The 24,161-nt window shown below is 36.9% G+C and overlaps 1 protein-coding gene across 1 annotated transcript; it reads right to left on the reverse strand.

Moving 5' to 3' along the window:
• Positions 1 to 1,131: 1,131 nt before the first annotated feature.
• Positions 1,132 to 23,880, reverse strand: crfb1 (cytokine receptor family member b1). The gene is made up of 9 exons (XM_053626395.1): positions 22,748 to 23,880; positions 18,156 to 18,244; positions 16,184 to 16,304; positions 12,935 to 13,086; positions 12,659 to 12,807; positions 11,116 to 11,305; positions 8,843 to 8,967; positions 3,433 to 3,570; positions 1,132 to 3,318 (listed from the first exon to the last, which is right to left on the reverse strand). The coding sequence occupies exons 2-9, from the start codon at positions 18,205 to 18,207 to the stop codon at positions 2,617 to 2,619; spliced, it is 1,629 nt and encodes a 542-aa protein (XP_053482370.1). The 5' UTR covers positions 18,208 to 18,244; positions 22,748 to 23,880; the 3' UTR covers positions 1,132 to 2,616.
• Between the last annotated feature and the right edge of the window lie 281 nt (positions 23,881 to 24,161).

The following is a 24,161-nucleotide window of genomic DNA, read 5'->3' on the forward strand; positions in this document are numbered from 1 at the left end:
CAGATTTTCACACGTCATAAAAGTTGACAAAGAGAACCCAGTTAAACAAATGAGAATTTAAAATATTATACTTGGTCATTTATTTATTAAGGAAAATGATCCAAAATTACATACAGTATCTGTAATATATGTAATACTCTGGTGAGCATGACTGTGAAAGAGTCTAGTTCTGTGTCATAATTGGTATACTCTTATACTATGTACTAAAATTATGTTCTCTTCCTGTGAAGAAAAAGTACAAACTTTTGAGTATGTAGTAAAAGAGTATGCAAGTACTGGGACATTCTGTTCTCTACTGTCATACAACGGAAGAGAACGTTGTTGCCCAGGAGAAACCATGGTCACCGCAAACGAAAACTCCTTGTTGCATTTCAGCTTTTCTTCATTCATTATTCCTTATAAAATTTACACTATATAATTTATCATTCACTTGATTTATTTTTGCAAATTTCATTTACACCTCTCCAAAATGCATCCTTGAATTCAGCAAAACAAACAGTCAGAAAACTCCTCCTCCCTCACGTATGGAGTTGTGGGCAATATTAGCTATTACACTATGAAATAGTGTCCATGGACCCACACTACAGAAATCTACCGAAAACAGTAGACCATCTGGGTACCTCTGGGATACTCGTTTCAACATTCTGCAATTTGGGACACACTAATTCTAATCTCGTATACTATTTATTACGGAGAGCTTACGGTTTATGGATGGATAGCATTGGAATTTAATATTATGACCACATTAAAAAATGAGCACGCTTAATGTTTTAAAGCCCTAAAAAATCTCAGCCTCACCAGTTGTTTTGCAAATACCAGATAAAAACACATTTAACTTTTCATTTACATCTAGTAAATGTACTTAGTGCTTAGAGTTAATATTCTATTTTTTATTTGCTGACACATGGTTGAGGTGCGTAAAGAGAAAACAAAATAAAACTTACACAGTTACACAGTACATGGCATCATTTGACCCTGCTCTATGTTTAATTTTAATTGTACATTTATTATTTGTTATTTCTTTTAAGACCATAACTAATAAACTAAACTAAACCATCTCTTGAGACATTTTTGGACACAATGTTGGTTAGAATTCAGTAAGCAAACTGTGCTACTCGTTCAGGCATCTCATTTATGAAAGACATTTATAGGCAACCAGATTCAGCTCAGCATCAATTCACAAACAGAATGAAAATATTTATATCAATGTCCTATTTACTTCAGTCAAACAGTCATGAAATGAAGGTCCATAGTCAGTCCAGCTTCCTGGATCAGCTGTTACGTGAAATATGGTTTATGGGTAATTTATACTATACAGGACATCCAAAATATTACTGAGCTTCAATTCAGATCTGGAGCCAAAAGTGCGAAAGCAGAACAATTTTCTATCAGCCAAAAAAGTCTGACACACAAACTACCTGAGAATAAACTGTTATTTACATGGTATATAGTTAAACTATAGATGTGTGTAATCTACATATGACAGCTGTCACACTGTGATTCTGAATTAAAAATTTAAAAAACACATTTAAAAGGAATAATTTAGTCTCATTTGTTTGCATATAGTCTGATCCTGTCATGTCAGATTTGGGCAGATCTTGTAGGCTCTAGTTCACAGTTCTGTACTGACAGTCAAGCGTACCTGCGTGCGTGAGTGAGAGAGAGAGATCACACCTACCAGTGTGATCTTAAATTATAGCTATTTGTTGCCTTACTTCGTGTACCGGGTGTTTTAGTTTTAGATAACCATATCAGCAAAATCCTACTGTGTTGGTTTTTATTTTGTAATTATGTAATTATCACGATCTTAAGAAAGATGTAGCAAACACAAACATTTAAATAGAACTTAAATAAAGTGCAAAAAATGTCTACCCCTTTCTGTGCAACTGTTTATATTCCTGCCTTTTCAGGTGCATATAGGTCCTAGAATAAGGCTTATTTCATAAACTACAATTGCAAAATGGAACATCTGATCCATAACCACACCTACTGAATAAACCAGGACCTTACACGCATCATGAAGCTTACTTGACTTAGACGTGTGTGCACCAGTCTGTTTTTTAAAGTTCATACGTAGTTCATACTATTTCCCAAAATATAAATCAATTAGTAATTTAAAAATCACAGCACCTCTGAGGGTCAAGTGACCAGCTGCATATTTTGCCTGAGTTACATGGCATAAGCACATACGATTAGCTGCCAGTACTGCCAGGTCATGCAGCTGTTTTCAGCCTGTTTTAGATGATCTATATTTGGATTATGGGCCTACACTTTTTAAAATCCCCCCTTAAAAGCATATTGTTCTGTAAATACAGTGAAACGAAAGGTGTGTTTTTATGAGTGTGAGGAATGTCATTCTGGATCCTGGGAGCTTAAAAGCTATTTAAAACTGAGGCACTAACCTAAGACCATATACTCTTGCTCTACCGAGCATTATATTAAAAACATGGAAATCCTGACAAGAGAATCAAGAGAAAAATAAATCACTTCAGTAATTTAAGCTGTAAACCAGAGGACAGCATGCTGTGAGCCCAGCACATTATTTGGTAAAATACGCATAAATGCTGCCTTGAAAGCACAAAACAGTCCACATTAATGATAAAACACTTCACATCTTCATCTGCTCATGTAGCTTGATGTATAATCCTCCTCTTCATCGTCAGATGAATAGTTTTGTGTGTCTATGGTGCCTGTGTGTGAGGCCATGTATCCTGTTCGCGTGTGGTCACAGACACTTGCATCAGAAATGTCATTTTCATCTTCTTGACTGGTCTGTAATTCTGTCTGTGTATGTAACAAAAGAGCTGTGTGAAGTTCTGAAGAACTTCCTGTCTGTGGCTTTGCTGCAGTGAGCGAATCTTCATGTAATTCTTTCAGTAATAAAGGTAACAGAGGCTCTTTGGCTTCACTCAGTTCATTGGCCTCCTCTTCCTCCGGCTGCATGGATTTCAATACCACTGACCACAGGTTAACATTCCCAGAATCATCATCATCTTCTTCTTCTTCCTTTATTTGTCCTCTTAATTTTTTCCCTTCTCTTGCATTAGAAGGATTTAAGTTTTTCTTAACTGGATCAAGTGAAGCTGCTTGGTTGTAGCCTTTGACCCCGTCGTACTGAAGCGGAGAGAGCAATAAAGTTTCTTTGGTATCTGTAGGTGTGTCCTCAAAGCTACATCCCCCCGGATTCTCTGCAACTTCACAAATGGATACTGATCTCCTGCTGCCAGTGTTCTCTGACTCACTGTGAACTGCTCGGTCCATGTAGCCATGGTGGTTCTCTTCGTCCTCATCCTCATCCTCGTCTACATCATCATTGTTCTGCTGAGACAGAGATATAAATATTGGGAATATCAATTTATTTTATTTTATTTTATTATTCACTGAATAAAAAGTGATCAGTATTAAAAATTAGGAAGCAACAGACAGTTGGACCTTATAGAGACCATTTCCTTTTTCTTTTTTCTTGTGCTGATGATCTTTGGGCTTGTGTATTTGTACGCCATACTCGACTTCAGCTACTGATATACACGTCACCTCTGGGGAAAGGAAGTAGCTAGGACCATAAACAATCTGTGGGGGGAAATGGAAGAATAAAAATGTATCTTTTTTTTTTATCGTTGAAACTGGTTTTAGAAAGAAGAAAAAAAAAAGAGCACAAAAAAGTCAAGGTGCAGTTACACCGAACCTTAGACATAGAAAAAGTGATTGTGCCGCCTACGCACATTTTTCACACCACACGAGAATAAGAGGCGATGTAATGGGTTTTCCTGGAAAATCTTTTCACGTGTCGCTTGTTTTCATGCTTGTGGTCTGACCTTTAAATGGTGACCAAGAGTCTGAAGGCCTATTCGACATTCTGTGCACATATTCTGTCTACTCTTACTCATCTTGTCAACATTTATTATTCATTTATCACTTACTTGACAGAGTGGAAGGGGAGACTGGAAAAAAAAAACTGAAAAATGCAAACGGGCTGGTGTACAATGACAAATCTCTAAATAAATGAACAGAAATTTTCAAAATGTTTGATTGGACATTTATCAAATTCACAAATTTCACAAAAAAAAAAAAACACCTCAAACTTAATGTGTAAAATGTTATAATAAGTGTAAATGGTAATGGATGATTTGTACAGTACATATCTAAGGTTCAAGTATGTTCATGTCTCAGTAAGTTTTTGCGTCACTGTCACCACTGACTCTCTCATTAGGATCTAAATCTACATCCGAATTACAGATCCACATTTGTAAAACTGCTTTAAAATAATAAATTATACCTTACCTGACTGCTACCACAATAACTGTTATGTCCATATTTGGTATAAGATAATCTGCTGAAGACTAAGTCATAGCACATGACGTTATGTTCACATTTATATCATTTTTAAATCATATTGGTACTATTTGGCACCTATCATCTGCACTACCTGTTATATCGGACACTTCCACGCTAAAACTGTGTACTGTTCGGTGCTACACTGTCACTTGCTGTTCCTATTGTCCTGTTTTAGTAATACTGTATTGTCCTGCGTCGTTAGCACACGTTTGCACGTGCACTTTATGTAGAATGTTTTTAGATCTTATTTAGTTCTGTGTATTCTCATGTGGTTAGTGTGTTGTTTTATGTAGCACCATGGTCCTGGAGGAACATTGTTTCATTTCACTGTGTACTGTACCAACTGTATATGTTTGAAATGACAATAAAGCCACTTGAACTAGAACCTGAAAACAAATAAAACTCAACTGAAATGAACTTAACTGAATTACGGTCATTTCATGACCTTTTTGAACAAAAGAAGGTAAGGCCACATCACCCCTGTCTTATCCACACCGAATTGGTTCCCAGTAAAATTTCACATTGATTATAAAATACTACTATTGACCTGTAAACCACTAAATGGTCTCGCGCCACAATACCCGAGTGAACTTTTGGTCTTTTATAATTAGCCACACCTGCTTCGGTCAATAGGTGCAGGCTAAACCCCCCCCACCCACACAGACACACACACATGGTGCAGCCTAAAGATCATTAATATGAATCATATATTGATTTTTCCTGTTTACACAACTGCACTGTTTGACCATGTAGTATTAGCACATTTATAGAAGGATTTTATTTATTTATAATCGCACTATCCGGTGCCACCCAAATGAGGATGTGTTCCCTTTTGAGTCTGGTTCCTCTCAAGGTTTTTTCCTCATAGCGTCTCAGGGAGTTTTGCCTCACCATCGGTGCCTCTGGCTTGCTCATTAGGGATAAATTCATATATTTAGAATAAACATCCTTCATTTAATTATTTCTGTAAAGCTGCCATTGTTAAAAGCGCTATACAATTAAAACTGAGTTGAATTGAACAAGGAGGCTTTGGCAACATTTCTATTTCACTTATAAATCTATAAAACACTGTCAGTGTTAATAGTTACTTCACTACATTTCCAAAAGCAAGTGTGTCCCCTTTATTATCTAGAGCCATTAAGTTTAATTACACAAATAAGTATTTAGGCTCTCCAGATTTCAAAAACATTAAAAGAAGCCTGAGACAAAAATAATATTCTGAGTAACAGTGTATATGTTCTTGTATTATCTGTTAGGAGACATGTTCAACTGCTGGAATGGTTCTGTTTCTCTTTCTTTCTTTCTTTCTTTCTTTCTCTCTCTCTCTCTCTCACTCACTCACACACACACCCACACACACAAAGTCATGCTTGTTGAACATTATGTGCTCAACGTGTGTGTACTGAAAAACCTGATAAAAGCACTGATTTTGCTTCTGAATTATTTTGAGTTGTGTATTTTTGTTCTTAATTTTATTTTACATTATTAGCACAAACAAATCAAGGGAGTAACTGTAGTCCAGTCTAATTCAATATTCAATTTAAGAATAGATACACGTGTGTGGTTTCTCAACAAAGAAACCACACAAACACATGCATACTGGATGGTGATGAACTGTTGCCTAATAGTTAGAATGGCCTGTTTCTAATTAAGACATTTTTAAGTAACTGAAATATCCATTTCAAATTGAAGAACTCAAATGTCCTGCACAGAGGCCTGACATCAACACCACTGAACACCTTTGGGATGAACTGGAACACCGATTGCACCCAAGAACTCCACACTAACACTCTTGTAGCTGAATAAACCCAAATCCCCACAGCCACACTCCAAAATCGAGTAGAAAGCCTTCTCAGAAGAGTGGAGCTTTAATAAGCAGTAAGAATAATAAATCTGGAATGGGATGCTCAACAAGGACATGTGGGTCTGATGATCAGGTGTCCACATATAGCCGTCAGGTCAACCCAGACAATAAACTCAGTTCCCAACGCGCACCATGGCCTACAATCATGGCTGGCCCGCACTCAACTCCACTTCTCAGAACGAACGCACACACACACACACACACACACACACACCCCTCGTTCTCAGTCATGAGACATTTGCTTAAGCACAAGCACACACACACACACACATACACCTCGTTCTCAGTCAAGAGACATTTACTTAAGCACACACGCACACACACACACATACACCTCGTTCTCAGTCAAGAGACATTTGCTTAAGCACACACGCACACAGTCACCCTTTATATGAGACTTTCACTCACACCTCGCATAAGTACGTGTTAATAAGTATAAGTATATGCTCAGCTCACCTGTTTCTGACATTACCAAGCCTGTTTATGTCTGCCACTGATATCCTGGCCTGACCTTTGTTCTCTGATTTTTGTGTTTTGCCTAGCCTCGATGAACTTTTTGCAGGTTACCAAGGTAAAATATATTATGCAATCCCAGACATACTGCAGTAATAATTACATTACACCATCTCCCAATGAAAACCTAAACCAAAATTAATAGGGCTTTAGAAAATGATCATATTACTTTTGAAGGAAATTTCGCAAGTACCATTAAACGGAGTGAAATCGCAGACTCTCCTCTTGCAATCTTAAACTTTCAGCATTTTGCTCGTCAGTATATTCTTTATCTTGTTTGTTGACTTTCGTTGTGCTCTGTTCTATAATTAGTAAATCTCCACTGGATCGACTAACTACTGGTGAATAAGATGTCTATCTATCTATCACATGATTATATAAATTGGGTGGGAAGAGGCAAAGAACAGATTTATCACCTTAATTACTGTACATTTTACTGCAATATCCTGCATGCTAACCAAGCGAATGACAGCATAGGGGGGTGGGGGGAGATGAGTGTAAAGGATTATTAATAATGGATTTTAGTCTCCCTCTTTGCATGTTTCAGTTCTGATTCTTTATTTCCAACAAGTAACCCATAAGCATACGTGAAACATTCACCCACGTTGTTCATCGACAGTTCCTTTTAATAAGCATGCCGCTGATGGGAAAAGAGCTTTGTTTTTAACAAGAAAAGGATCACATCTGTACAACAATGTTAGTAAAACATGGAGGGTGGGGGCAGCTGTAAGTGATCACATGAGTCTCCATATACAATAATGCTAAATATAATTGTACACACACTCCGCACTGCAGTGACAGAACACAAAGAGAACATTGTCAGTTAATACAGCAGGTGGTTTAGAACGTGTGTGGACTGGGAGGAATGTGTCTGGGGACAAGCTAGAGTGATGATAACTAATATGATACACCTGAGCTCTTTATTACCACAATAAGGAGATCACTTTCTTACATTTACTTTTCCAGCCTTTTGTTGCCCAGTCCCAACTTTTTTTGAGACGTATTGCGGCCATCAAATTCAAAATTATTAAATTAATTTTTTTCTTAAAATGGTACATTTCCTCAGTTTAAACATTTGATATGTTTTCTATGTTCTATTATGAATAACGTATGGGTTTATGAGATTTGCAAATCATTGGATTCTGTTTTTATTTACATTTTACACAGCGTCCCAACTTTTTTGGAATTGGGGTTGTATTATATATTCAGAAATATTGAATGTGTTACGTAAAATATATTATATACACGAATATTTTGTCCTTTTTTTATTAGGCATAGATTGGAGTCTGGAATTACTGTCAGAGCTGCTGTGATAAGAAACTAATCAACAGAATCGACAGTTCAACAGCTCTGTGTTATAAAGTTTCTATCATGTATAGAAAGTAGAAATGTGTGATTTGAATTGTGTTTTGACAGAAGTGTTTACTTCCTTATGTAGCTGGTAAGCTGCTTCACTGGAAGTACATGCGTTTTGTGAGACCCTGTTTTAATAAAGTTTGTCATGTTTATTGACATAGAAATGTAGGCATTTCCCAACCGCCTTAACCACATATGAAGTGGTGTATGTTTATTAGTGAATAGATCAGGATACCTAATAAACCAGCATCACCCTGGACATACAGCGTAGAGGTCGGCCGATTAATCGGCACCAATAACTGATTGCTGGAACTACCGGTTATCTGCAAAAATCCATACTAACAGTTTGTCCTGGATGCGTCCGTTGTGGAAACGGCTGAGAAGGGTCCGCTGTCATTATAGAGTATGAAAGCGGCCTCTAGAGGCGAAATACAAACTATCACTGACAAATTTTGTTGTGTTATTTGAAGTGTTTTTTAATTCATTTTGAATGTCTCTATTTTTATTTGTTACTTTGAGTGTTACTTTTTGGTTCAGTTTGGATGTATATCTTTTATTTAGTATTTATTAATAAATGAATGTTGTGTTTTCATTCAGTATCAATTTTAAAAATGATCAATTGATTAATTGGTCATCGGGAGGTACCGCCCAATTTAGTTATTGGTATCGGTAAAATCCACTAACGGTTAACCTCTAGTACATGTGTTCATTCAAACTTAAAGAGACAATGGGTACAGCTTGTCTGTAATGGTTTTGTAGTCTTGGAGCGCTTACCAGTGCTTTGGGAAGTATGACGTTCGACTTGCACAGAAAGCCAGTGTAGATGAGGCTGAATATGAGACTCAGCAAACACAATCCCACCAGTACAGAGCCGATAACCCAACCAGCCAATAACGCTACTGCAGAGTGACAGAAAGAAGAATAAAAATACCTCATGAGGCACAACTAAAGGCAGTACAGTGTATTCAGGCAAAAGTAGGTTTCATGTTTGGTACTGTTTAAAAAGGGGAAATAATCGGAATCTAATAATGCTACATTTGTACATTAAAAAACAACACAAAAAAGAACAACGAAATAAATGACTAGGACAAGGAAATGTCACAAAACAGTTGGAACATTTGTTTTATGGATAAAGAAATGAGGCTCTACTTTTGTGCAAGCATAAGCTGCTAGGTAACACTGATATGTTACTAAATTTTGTTTTCACTCTGCTGCTATTTTCCTGATCATAAACTAACCCTCTGTGCTGACATGGAGCGACAATCAAAATTACCCCCTATTACGTGCTTGAAGAAAGGCTTTACACCCCATTCCATTCCTTACAAACCAGTTTGTAGGATTTTCACTTTTTCTGTTTTAAGTTACGGCATGAAATTGTGTTGTGCTGTTTGTGCAGGTGTTAAGTAATGTGATTACATATAATTAGCGCACTATACTGTAAACAGACCTTTCAGTTGCATTGCTTAAAAACACCAAGCATGAATCTGGCATGAATTCATGTATAATTTGTTAACTATTATAATTGATTAACGATTAAATATACTTTATACAGTTTTAATTCCAGGACTAGACTGTGCAGTTTAACATGAATTATGTATTTTAAAGTGTTTTGTGTAAACCATGCTAAGGGAACTGTGCCATGTGCACAGCTGGTGAACTCTGACATTCTCTCTTTATTCATCACATTTTCCCCTTAATGAATTAAGATCTCTGTATTCATCTAAACTATGTATATTTAACCATGTTCGCATTCAAAATGAAATCATGAGCACTTGTTATCAATTTCTCTGTGTTTATGACATTCCCACTATAATACTGAAATAACATCTAGTGATAGAAAACTGCTGAAAGTGCTGATGATTACAAAAATAACAAAGCAAATGTAAACGATTGGGCCATGATGTGATCATTTTTCAATATATGACAATGGTGGAGAAATCCATGAATCATTTGACAGACGCAGTTCTTCACTCTCATCGAATGCTATCATTTTTGTATCTTTGGACTATATTTGTATACTCAGGAAACAAGCTTTATATTTTCGCATACCTCACTGTGGTTTGTGCATATCGCCTTTCACAAAGAAAACAATTGCTTCTGAGAACTTCAGTAGTGTGTTTCCTGCTAAAGCACAACAGTGCAGGCGAAATTACAAAAAACCCCTGAAACCTACACAGGGGACACTGAGTGGAGAATGTGGCTACGGTTGGGATTCTTTCTAACTGAAATGCTAAAAATACAAATGCTTGAAAGGGCACTGATGGCTGTTACCTCCAATCAGTACAGTCCCCTCACATGACAGAGTACACTGTACTGCTTAGAGGCTTGGGTGTTTAGCTTAATTTAAGTATGACTAGTTACATATTTACAGCAGTTTAGTTGTAACGTGGTTAAGATCTTAAAATGTGTCAGTGTCACTTGTGGATGTTCTTTCAGCCTGTTTAAAAGTAAACAAACTGTCATTCTAATACCAAAGACCTGAGATACACTGAAGAGAATACTGTGTCTTTCAGAGAAGTGTTCAGATCAACAAGCATTGTGTATATACTGTATTTCCAGAGTACTGTTATCGATGGGGTCAAATGCAGCACAGAAATATAGAAATAAGAAGACAGTTTACTAAATGTAGTAATGTGTTTGTAACTACAGGTCTGAATTCTACATTAACTTGTACATGACATTACAGGTCAGAGTTCCGTTATGTGCATGTAGTGAGGATTAAATACCAAAATTGTGCATATCGGTATTTAGACCTCTAGACTGCTATTCATAAGTTATGCAAGTATTATGTACACAGGGTGGAGTTTCTTTTTATGTGGAGGATATCAGAGAGAGAGAATCATAATCTGAGTCAGTGCTTACTTAGCTCAAGGCCCAATTTTTTAATGCATATAATTATTCACTGTAAGCATAGTAGATGAGTGCTTGAGTGCATGAAGGACAGTGTAGAATATAGAACCTAGAAACAAATGTCTGAGAATAAGAAGGGTAAAAGAATAAAAAGTAGCACATCTGAGCAAAAATGTTTAAAAGTTCAGTCAGCCTACCCCCCCTGGGCTCTATTCGACTGGTGAATTCACAGGAGCAGGAGCTCAGTAGGTTACGTTTGGATATGGACACGACCACTGGCTGGACTTGCACACAGTAGCGCTCACCCAGCTGAAGATATCGCAGAACATACGAGTATGGCAGGGAATGTATACTCTGGTAATTGGTAAATGGTTCACGGCAATCATCCTAGAATAAATGAATGAAAGGGTGAATGAACATCAAATAAGGAACAAAAATGATATCATCTACACATTTGCAAATCATTATATAATTCTAAATGAGTAACAATCTGTTCAAGTAGGACTTTCGTCAATCAGTGTCTGGTAGGTGTTCATGTACAGTAATGCGGAAAAAGAAAGTACTCCATCCTTCAGTTATCTGTTTTTATTGTTCAGGGCCTAAATAACAATTGTGTGGTCCTCCCCAACTTCTATAAACCATTAACCTCAGGTCAAAAAGGTTTGGTGTTCTGGAGCACTCAGGTGTGTGTCTATACCATGCCAAAAAGAAAGGACATCAGCCATGACCCCAGAGAAACAATTGTTGCTGCTCATCGATCTGGGAAGGGTTATAAGGCCATCTCCAAACAAATGAGAAATTCACCACTCTACAGTAAGAAGGACTGTTTACAAGTGGACAGCCTTCAAGACAGTTGCCAATCTTCCCAGGAGTGGGTGTCCCCAATTCAGTCCAAGGACAGACCATTTAATGCTCAGCGATATAAAGAAAACCTAAAGAGCTACATCATGTGGCCTACAGGCCTCTGTAAGTAAATGTTTATGTTCATGACAGCACAATCAGATAAAACTGAACAAGTATGGCTTTCACAGAGGGGTGATTAGGAAAAAGACCTTTCTATCCAAAAATAATATGGCAGCATGAGGTTTGCAAAATTGCCACAAAAGTTCTGGAACAATATCCTTTGGACTGATGAGACCATGGTGTTGATGTTTAATCATCACACGCAGTGCCATGTTTGGGGAAAACCAAACACAGCGTATTGTCACAAACACCTCATTTCAACTGTCAAGCATGGTGGTAGAGAGGTGATGATTTGGGCTTGTTTTGCAGCCACAGGACCTGGGAAACTTGCACTATGCCACTTTATACCAGAATATTTTTAAGACAAATGTGAGGCCATCTGCCCAGTAGCTTAAACTGGACCAAAATTGGGTCATGCAAGAGGGCAATGATCCTAAACATGCCAGCAAATTGTCATCTGAATGGCTAAAGAAGAAAAGAATCAAGGTGTTGGAATGGCCAAGTAAAATTCCAGACCTCAACCCCATTTAGATGCTGTGGCAGGATCTTAAAGAGCTGTGCATAAATGAATGCCCTCAAACATAAATGAACTGAAGCAATGTTGTAAAGAAGAATGGGCCAGAATGATGTGAGAGACTGATAAACTCCTAAAGAAAATGTTTACTTCAAGTTATTGTTGCTAAAGGTGGTTCTACATTAGACAATTATAGGGTTTATTTATTTTCTTCCAGTGAAACAGTTACAGCATAACTGTTTGAGCCGTCTGCTGAGGTTTACCTTTTCATCTGTGACTTTGCTCCAGCGTATGTTAAAGTTTATTGCCTTGTAAAAGTTGTCATAGGCACTTTGGCGAGTTGGTAGATCAATGCTGATATTCAGGCAGTCACCACAGCCAGACAGAGTTAACTCGGGAGGCCCAATAGTGGCTGGGAAAAAACAGGAAAAAATACAACACACTAATGCAAACAAATGAAGAAGTTTTCTTTCAGAAATATTGAGTGCTTGCTAAAGGAAAGCCACACAATTGTATTTAGAAGAAAAAGTGCAACTTACTGCTAGTGTACGGCTCAAAATGAGTGCTGACTATGGACGATGAACTGTTGCCAAATGATGCCCAAAGCTCGATCGTGTGTCGTCGGTATATGTCTTTCATGTATTCAGAGATGTCAAAAGATGTACCACTGATGCTACGTGCCCGATTATTACTATCAGGACGGAAAGGGAAAAAACAACTTTACATACAATGGATATAAAAAGTCTACACAACGCTGTTAAAATGGCAGGCTTTTGTGATGAAAAAATGAAACTAAGATAAATCATGTCAGAACTTTTTCCACCTTCAATGTGAAATTACAATGTATAAAAATTACATGAAAAACAATCAGAAACATTTTAGTGGGAAATAGGGAAAATAAAAAAGTTACAATAACCTGGCTACATAAGTATGCACACCCCTAAACTAATACTGTGTTGAAGCACCTTTTGATTTAATTACATGACTCAGTCTTTTTGGGTAAGAGCCTATCAGCATGGCACATCTTGACTTGGTAATATTTTCCCATTCTAGATCGATCAGATTTAAATGGACATCTCCTGTGCACAGTCCACCTCAGGTTACCCCACAGATTTTTTTGTTGGATTCACCACCAGTTCTGGCTGAAGAAAAGCAGCCCTAAAGCATGATGCTGCCACCACCATGCTTCACATGGGTATGGTGTTCTTTTGGTGATGTGCTTTTTTTTGCACCTTTTAAAATTATGGAATTATTGTAACATTTGGAATTAGTCTCATCAGACCATAACACATTTTGCCACATGGTTTGGGGTGATTTAGTTGGGTTTAGATGCTTTTTGTGAGAAAGGACTTCTGTCTAGCCACCCTACCCCATAGCCTAGACATGTGAAGAATATGAGAGATTGTTGTCACATGCAGAGAGTAATCTCAGTACTTATCAGATATTCCTGCAGCCCCTTTAACGTTGCCGCTGATCTCTTGGTGGCCTCCCTGGTAAGGTTTGTCTTGTCCTTTTGTAAATTTTGGAGGGACATCCTGTTCTTGGTGATGTCACTGTGTTGTTCAATTTTTCTATTTGTTGATGATAGCCTTTATGGTGTTCCATGGTACATCTAATGTTTTGGAAATTCTTTTACACCTGATTGATACCTTTCAACAAATGAAATGCCATGCATGCTTTGTCAGCTCTTTGTGGACCATGGCTTCAGCAGTCAGATGAAACAAGAAGACCAGATACAGAAACAGCTGATCTTTATTTGGGGTTAATCTGAATAATTTAATTGATGACAGCTGTATAATAATTACTTTTGAATATGAGATTGGATGTGATTGGTTAATTTTGACCACAGCCACATCTCCAATTATAAAAGAGTGTGCATACTTATGCAACCAGTTTATTGTAAGTTTTTTTATTTTTCCATAAAATGTTTGATTGTTTTTCACTTAATTTTTATACATTGTAATTTCACATTGAGGGTAAAAATTCGGACATTATATATCTTGTTTTAATTTTTTTTTTTACATCATAAACCTGCCATTTTAACTGGGGTGTGTAGACTTTTTTATATCCACAGTACATACATCACATGACCTTCATCACGGTCAGATATCATTTATTTACTTTTCATTAGGTTGCAAGATGATTTTTTAGATGGCATAAATCCAATACCCAGGAACAGCAAAAAATGAGGAAATGGATATCAGAGAAAAAAATGATTAATTTGTTAATTATATAAAAAAAAAATGTCTCATTTGTGCTCTGATTTATTATTCAAGGTTTTACTTTCAAGGTTTTGCTCAGTTGGCCTCAGTCATGAGTGTGTGTGCGCACACTTTTCTTTCTTTCTTTCCTTTTTAACGCCATGCCAGCAAGTGTAAGGGAATACGTGTCTTGTCCCAACAACAGGATTTATTTCCCGTAATTTGTTGTTTAAACACTGATCCCATTCTAATTGCCATTTGTATACATTTAATGTTTGTTTTAGGTCTGTGAACAGAAAAGAGTATTTTACTGATTCTGAGGATAATGCTTCTTTGGCAGCTCTATCTGCTTGTTCACTACGAGAGATTCCTGAGTGGTCACGTACCCAGCAGAAAATAATACTAAAATTCTTTGATTCCAGAGATGACAATTTGTTTAACATCTTCACGATTGTAGGTGATCAGTTTTCATTGACTCCAATGCTTGAGATGACATGATTTCAGTTTATTACTTCAGTGCATGTAATAAAGCATTTGCCTCTGCAGTAAAAACTGAACTTTGGTCAGGAATGTGTATACCTTGACGCAGTTCACTTGTGCAAAGGCTGCTGCCACTTGATTTCCAGATTTGGATCCATGTGTGTATCTTGGGATATGTTGTGGGAATGCTGCTCTTATATCCAGGAATTGTTGGTAATACTTATTCAGATGAGCTTTTGATTTTTGGTTTCTCGTTAAATCCAGATGGATTTTGGGCTTTTTGAGATCCCATGAGGGGATTTTGCAAAAATGTGTCTGCTCCAGAGTGTTTAAATCCACTTTCAGATTCTCCAGTTGCTTTTTATACAAATGGACGAATATGACTTGGCTTTCTTTCATATAGTAGTGGATGTTGAGTTGAGAAAACTGCTGACTACGCTGGATTTTCTTTATTTGTTTTCAGTTTGGTTGCATGTTGTAGGGCCAGCTTTAGGCATCTGATTTCCAAGGAAGGTTCATTGGCTTCCACATATAAACTTTGAAGAACACCATTCTTGCAAAAGATATTCCCTTAACTGGTGTTTTAATTATAGTGATGGTGGAGAGAACAGTCTAACACATCACTCCATAATCTCCGATAGGTGTTCAGTTGGGCTGAGACATGGTGACTGTGAAGGCCAGATCATATCATTTACTGCACGCCATTTTCACCCTCGTCAAACCATTCAGTGAGCCCTCATGTCTCTCATGTTTGTTTGTATTGATTTGCGGTGACCCATGTCTCTAAGTGGACTCAAAACATGCTAACAAAATTCCTCCCACAGCATAACAGACATCTGTTTTTTATTTGACTTTTTTTTTTTTTTACTCAATTTGTCACCGTAGTACATTTAAATAGATCAATAGTAGTAAAACAAGGTTTTATTATGTCTTATGATCATGTCTGCTTACATTATAATATACTGAGATTACAATAACATAAATGTGCATTGGGTGCAGTTATATCACCTGCATTATGACGACTGCAAGAAAGCAAATTTTGTGGATATGCAGAACCCTCTCTAGGCTAGTATTATCATTTCTGACACATTTTCTTTATCAACTCACCTAACATTCACATTGTAGACTGTACCAGGTTGTGTCCCATTTCCTGGACTCCACCGCAAGATGTGGATGAAATTGTTAGACAAGACATCAACATTTACCGGTGCCGGAACCAAAACAATGCCTGAAAAGGACAAGTAAAAGCTACTTGACTTTCCGATAGTCGTTTCATAAGAGGTACACGTTAATGTTACATGCGCATTAATGTTATTAGCAATATTAGTGACAGCGAAGGCATGGTCGAGCATTGCAGCTGGCGGAGTATTACTTGGAGGCAGTCACTAAGCCAGGCCTCTCTTATTTTCCTCACTTTCTCTCTCTTACTCCTCTCCCGGTCCCAGCTCCCCGGAACCTAGGTGCAGGGCCCCCAAAATCAGCTCCCCAAACCCCATTTCCTCCCCATAATTTTTCCCCTGGTCCTTTACCTCTGATGTCTCCTTTAACTTCCTGGCTCCCTACACATGTAGAACCTTCTGCGCCCACCGGACCAAGGCAAAACCCCAGCAGGTCTGCAGGAGCGGTGGGGAGGCCGGGCATTTCCAGGATCAGTGTTCCTTCATAATAATGATCCAGATCTCTGAAGCACCGCAGGCCTCTCCCGATCAAGCAGGAACATAAGCCATGTCAGTGCGTATACTAGGGAGTTAACATCAGGCCTTGGTGAACTCGGGGTGTAACCAGACCACCGTCCATCAAAGCATGATTCAATGCGGGGCATTGGGGAGTGCATGATTGGTGAAGGTCAGAGGAATGGGAACGGGGATGTCCACGAATATCCGCTGGTGCCAGTCTATATTAAATTGCGGGGCAAAAGCATAAAGTGGAAACGGAGGGTGGGGAGGGATTTGCAGGGACTTCCCTCAGGGATTTCCCCTCGGAACAGTCGCGTGACGAGTCCCTGAGGCAACGCCTTTGACCAAGTAATCGATGGTCAGCAAATTCAGCCTAATGTTGCACTCTTCCACCGACATTTTTCAATTGTTAAGGATAGGATATATCGAGTGACACTCAAACTAAGGAAGAGACGACATAGATGTTATTGCCGTAGGGAACCTCTCTTCCATGCCCGTTTCCATTGGCCAGGCATTCGCCGAGATGTTCATCGGTGGTGTGCAGCATGTCACAAATGTCAGCTATTCAATTCGCCGGCCCTCCCAAACGTGACCATTGTGACATCTTCCATTAATCAAGGTCCCCTTCGGAAGAACTGACATGGACTTCCTCTGGTCATTAGAAAGGTGCAGGAGTTGTTTTTTATATATAAGTAATAAATGAATCAAAACAAACCATAAAAAGGTGTTTGGCCACAATTACTGTTACTACTCTACTGTGGACAACCAATAGATCTGACATACACTTACATAGCCATTAGAAATCTATAAATTATTTGTGTAGTTTTTCTTTTGAAATCACATACCTAAACAGATAGAGCCAAAAATGTTCAGATATATTTTATATAGCAAGACCAACCAAATGTTCTGTAACTTGTGCATCTTATAAGTTTTATCACAGTGTGGCTATTTCAAGCTGGCAGTGAGTCTTGAATCTGACTGGTCATTAGGTGTAAAGCAGTGTGCTTATTCTATGACATTATAGTTTTTCACAGTTAATTCAAAAAACATCAAAGTTCACCTAAATAAAGTTGGCATGAAACAAAAGTAATCAGGTTAGTAATCAGTCTCCCATAATGTCTTATGCATAACATAACCTTTAACAGTGTTCTATACGTCAATGATATACATGATGTTCTGACAAAGAGCAGCACTTTACAGTGAGTTAAACTAGGTGTTTACTGCACTAAAAAAAGATAGCAAAACCAGGGATTAAGAATATTAATTATTTTTTAAAAGATAAAACAGGATATACATGATACAGCATATACAGTATATATACAAACCTTAATATTGACATTTTGCACTGTTGTACCAGTATATTGTCAATGCTAAAGAGATTTGTGTTGTGAATTATTACATACCTTGAGAGTCAATAACCATAAAATAAACATATAGCAGGGACAGTATCCTCATATTAACTGGGAATCAGATCCACAACGTCATATTATCCCTGGGGGAAAAAAAAATTGCAGTTGAAGAACACGAATTTGCCATAATACTGATTTGACAAACCAACTTATCTAGTCATGTAAAAATGTAAGATTAATTTAAACAAGAGAGCAAAAACCTCAATTTGGAAGAAAAAAGGTTTTTTTTTTTTAACACAAAACAATTCAATCGGCAATGAAATAAATTCTTTTACATAGGACCATCTGCCTGAAAACAAAGGAGTGTCTCAGATACATGGGATATATATATATATATATATATATATATATATATATATATATATATATATATATATATATATATATATATATATGTATATATATATATATGTAATATGCTGCTTTCTTTACTGACATACAAACATTTTTCTGTAAAGTTACTTTTGTGCTAGAAAACTAATGTTTGGGAATCTAAAATGTTTTTTGTACAGACTTGATAATGTAAAATTCATAAAATAAAACATCTATAACAAAGTTTGTACTAAAAAAAAATAGGGTGCCTAAAAATTTTGTATAAGTATTTTGTAGATATGTATTGGATATATTAGATATATACACACCATTTTTTATTTTATCTTAATCGGACACAGTGCTTACGGTAACTCAAAGACCACATTTTACATGGCAAAGTAAGATAAGGAACTCCACCCTGCAGCATTAGCTTAGCAATTAAACTGTGTACATTTTCTTTTGGAAAAAAAAAAAACTCACATTACCCGAAACATGGCCACAATTCATTAATGCTAAATCTCAAAATAGCATAATGAAAGCACAGAAATGGTGCATCACTTCTGCATTTTGATTTCAAACATTCTGCTTTCGCACATTAGTACACAATATTGGCCTACATCTAGTTCACTGTGTAAAAACAGGAAGTGCTGTATCAAGAACTATTTTATAGACTGGCAATAAATCTGCCCAGAACCTGCAGTGGTAACATGACGATCATAACTGAGATACTTTCTGTGTCCTGTTCATGATAATCAGACTTAATACATTCGCAATATATTACATAACTAATATTACATTAAATGTTTATTTATATGTTTACGTTGCCTATTTCTCTATTTGTATATTATCAAATTATAATTAAACTGAATTTTATATTCTTTCTTGATTTTATCCTACACTGCCTTGCGGTGACAGCAAAGGGGAAAATGCAGTCTTTAATTTTTTTAATTAAAGGAAACTGCTTCGCATTAGAGATGGTTGTCTAGACCACGGATGTAAAACTGGTTTCTACACATGAAAGAAACTGCAACCTTAGAGACACAAACTGCACGTAGGTAAATTTTTATATTCCTCTGCCCAGACCTTAAAATTACACAGCTTGCATAACCCTAGTCTAAACACTGAGAACATTATTGTTATTTGGAGCAGTGATGTTCACTGAACAATGTTTGGGTTTTCTTCCTGATGTTTTAAATTTCGCCAGATTTTTTTTTTTTCAGGAATATTTGAAAATGAGAGAAATCATACACTACGTAGCAGCAAAATTAGACAATTACAAAAATCAGTAAATAATTGAACATAACTCACTTCCATTATGATTTACACAAATATCTACATAAAAATACGTCAAAATGTAACGCAAGCTGTGCACACATATTATATATATTATATATGATTTATGATGTTCAATAGCTGGTAGTAAGTCTTGTTAGCCATTAGTCATTCGTGTGGGTATTTTCGTTCCCTCTATTGACATAGGGAGAGTCTAGGGAGAGACTGAATATACTGTTAATGACATCATCGATCACAAACCTGTTCTGCTTGTCCTAAAATGGTACTTTTTTAGTTCATAAGTCATAACTCACTTATAACTATTTAAAGATCCTCCCTTTTACTGTGACGTGAAAATATCTGACATATTTAATAATAAATTGAGCTAACAATGTACCATACCGCTGTAGTACTAGGAATGTCATTTCCTATTTGCTTATCTGACACTGTCTTGTAAAAAAGTCCACCCTTTTGGCTTCAAACGATCATGCAGTTCTTATTCATGCTGGTCAATATTAAATTTCATTAAAGTACAAATAAATATTCAAATATTGCTGTTGAAGACCTGTGTTATTTTCTGATAAAAATGCATTTCCCTTCATTATCGTTATTGTTCATAAATCACACAAGGGTCTTTAAAAAATGTCATGCTGACCTTCATTTCCAGAGAGCTATGCCTCACTAAAGATGTTATCTAAAATAAAATTTTCATTTCAATTATTAACATTTCTAACTAACATTTTCCTGCCAAAGCGTCTCACTTTCTGTTGTTGTTATTACAAAATATTAGGTTGTGTCCGTGTCGCAAAAAGCAAAACACCTGTATTGTATTGAGTGTTAGGTTATAGGCTGGCAGCCAGTCAATGTGGTTTTAATCCAAACATTAAAGTAAGAAATATGCAGTGACAAGCATGATTATCATGAAAAGGTTTCATGAGGAATTTTCTTCCAGGTTTCATTTCCTGTTCCTTTTTTAAGTAACATAATTACCACACACCACACAACGAAGCACAACAAAAGACCAGAAAGTGCCACATACCAAAAATCCAAATAACAGGACAAGAATAGTGATGTAGGTATTTAAAACATTCAGCAATTTTACTTTACAATGAATGTAAGTCAGGCAACAACAGCTGAAAGATGCTACTTGACAAACAGTCAGAGATTGAGAGTCAATAAGGCAGTCTAAGTGTTTAAACATGTAAATCTAATTTAAATAGTCTGGCCAAAATCAGTCTGTACCACATGTACCACAGGCTATGCTTAGATCTAATAAACCTTTCTTCAGATGGGTTTCGTTATACATGACGAAGTGAGGAGTATTACTGTAGTACCTCTGTGATTTTAGTCAGAATCTATCATGCAAGTAGTGTTTTTTTTGTTTGTTTTTTTGTTTTTACAGTCTCTATGTTCTTGTATCTTCTTGTATCTGACATTTTGGCAAAGACACTGTGAAAAAGATGTACAGAGACACTGTAGAACAAGTTATTTTGTATAGCTAGGGATGCACCAATCCAATGCTGAGCATCGATATCTGAAGCCCTGGTTCACTATTGGATCTCTAATACACTGATGTACAGTGGCGCTTGAAAGTTTATGAACCCTGTAGAATTTGCTACATTTCTGCATTAATGACGTAAAACATCATCAGATTTGCACACGAGTCCTAAAAGTAGACAAAGAGAACCCAATTAAACAAATGAGACAAAAATTCATTTTCCTCAATAAATAAATGACCAAGAATAATATTTTTGTCTCATTTGTTTCACTGGGTTCTCGCTGTCTACTTTTAGGACTCCTGTGAAAATCTGATGATGTTTTAACTTTCAAGTACCGCCGTATTTTATATCAGACTGAACAAAGGAAACATCTTTCCTTTAAGAACATATTTCACGTGACTATATCGGGTTACTGTGAGGACATTAGTATTGGGTGTCAGGTGATACACACTGCGCTGAAATCGAAAGAGCATTGGTGCATTCAATCCCCTACCCAAACTGAGCCAAGTTTTAAAAAAACAAACTATTAAATATAGACAGTTTTTAAAAGGACTTGTCAGAGGTTTTATGTTTCTATCACAGATACTGACTTTTTCAAATTTATGGGCATGTTGCCTATTATTAATCAAGCCCTTCGACAGTTTTAATAAAGGCCAAAACACTGAATATATGACATGTCTGTGTAGGATTGGCATATAGCTTGTAAATAAAACTCTTTAGTGTGAGAATGTGTACATCATGCAGAAACATTTTTTCCCCCAGAAATGTCTTATCCCAATGTGAACTGTTCATAATAATTAAAGACATTCTCCAGTAAGACTATTTAGTTCTTCAACTGATCATGCCCAATAGTAGTTTAGATTAATATCAGACCACTACTGTGCATGTAAATATAGCAACTACATATGTTTACCATTCTTTAAATCTATTTGGACACCTCTGTTAATTCTGCCTTTTGATTTTTTCCCCTGTCTTTCTTTTAGGTAAAGGTACAGATCTGAGTGTTCAGGAGCTTAGAGAGTTTTAATAAACTGGGAAGTTTGGATGTTTTCACCACAGGTAGGGCTGGGCAATATATCAATACAATATCGATATCGTGTTAAATGATTACATGATATATATTTTTCTGAGATATCGTTGGTATGGTGATGTATTTTTATTATTTTTTTTAAACATTTTTAATAATTACAAGTAAATGGATGCCGTTAATTTGGATCTAAATATTAATTGAAATGGAAATTGGAATTGAAAACAGGAATTGTTTTAAATGAAACAACATGGATTTCTACATCCTGAAACAACACTAAATATGTAAAGGATCCGTGTATGAGAGTGATTTAAATAACGAAAGCATAGAAAGAGCTGGCTGACTTTCTCTCTCTCTCTCTCTCTCTCTCTCTCTCTCTCTCTCTCACACACACACACACACACACAAACACACACACAGTTATTTACATTATACAATTTATACAGCTGTAATCAGTCATATAAGGTCACACTCACTGCTTTAGAGTTCCTCTTCTGGCTGTCTCACAATCCTGGAGTTTAACGTAGAGAAGCATAGGGTGAGTGTGTGACAGCTGGCTGGTGAATACACCAAAACACACGCTGACTGGCTATCTGACCAAACTCGTTTTCCTTTCTCCCGAATCACGTGACCATGCTTCGCGTTCTTCCTTCGTGCTCAGTTCAACTGCTCTCTGAATTTGGGTAAATACTCTCATACGTTCCCAACCTGAACGCTGCACATAAACATCCCGTCAAGTCGTAATCACACATAGGTGCTTTAGAAACAATAATAATAATAATTTCTAACTAAACAGTGATAATAATTTCTAACTTAGTGCCGTTTTACATTTTAGTCATGACTTAAAGAAGCGTAAGTTTCAGTGGTTTGCAGTAGGCGGTTCTCTTTCTAAATGACTTTCAGCAGTCTCGTACAGTATGGGCTATTTAAAAAAGCAAAAAAAAAAAAAAAAAGGGCTTTCATTATCAGTGGGAAAATCCCAAGTTTTGAGTTTAGGTAGGGATTAAAATATCTTAGTCCAGCTGATTTTAATGTAAGGACTTAAAAAAAAAAGATTACAAGAAGGAAAACACACATCGAGTCCGTGAATGTAGCATTAAACCCACAGTCAGCGCGCTAACACAGTCGCACACCGCCTGCATAAACATCATAACACTACGCCATGAGTTACCATGGTTACAAGCGTCAGAGTGGCTATTATAATGTACTGTTTGGTAAAGAATATATAATGCTATTTAGTAAAGAAGTGTGGGGCTGAGCTGTAGATGAAAATATTAGTTCCTGGGAAAGATATGATTGCTGCCTAGATGAGGAAAAATCCCCAGATTACTCAATTCAGTAGTAGTCACTTTGCAGATTTATGATTATATGTAAAACAAGAGAGAAGAATCGTTCCTAAGACTCACTGTTTCTTAGTCATTGTAATATGTGGCAAGGCACAGAGGGAAACGGAAAGAGAAACTGGTATCTAAATTCATACCACAGCTCTGATTAATGTTTAAAATAATTGAAACGCCTGATTAATTTACAATAACAGCTGCTCGGACAATAGTTCCTGCTACAAGTCACAGGTTTATGTTAATGCACTCATTTCTGTAGTAACAATTTACACAGGGACTTGTGTAGTCTATCCATCCATCCGTTTTCCATACTGCTTATTCTACACAGGGTCGCAGGGGAGCCTGGACCCTATCCCAGGAACTCAGGGCATAAGGCGGGGAACACCCTGGACAGGGTGCCAACCCATCACAGGGCACAATCACACACACACACACACACACTATGGACAATTTGTCTTTGGACTGGGGGAGGAAACCGGAGTACATGGAGGAAACCCCAGAAACACAGGGAGAGCATGCAAACTCTGGACACACAGGGCAGAAGCGGGAT

This window comes from Ictalurus furcatus, chromosome 6 (assembly GCF_023375685.1).
Source record: "Ictalurus furcatus strain D&B chromosome 6, Billie_1.0, whole genome shotgun sequence".
NCBI lineage: Eukaryota > Metazoa > Chordata > Actinopteri > Siluriformes > Ictaluridae > Ictalurus > Ictalurus furcatus.

Bases quoted from the DNA above. Each gene is read 5' to 3' on its own strand.
- crfb1 (XM_053626395.1), bottom strand. From the start codon at position 18,207: ATGAGGATACTGTCCCTGCTATATGTTTATTTTATGGTTATTGACTCT. The intron at 16,305-18,155 runs GTATGTAATAAT...TGTCCTTTTCAG, and splicing joins TATGGTTATTGACTCTCAAG to GCATTGTTTTGGTTCCGGCA. The intron at 8,968-11,115 runs GTAGGCTGACTG...GTCACTCTGCAG, and splicing joins TCGAATAGAGCCCAGGGGGG to TAGCGTTATTGGCTGGTTGG.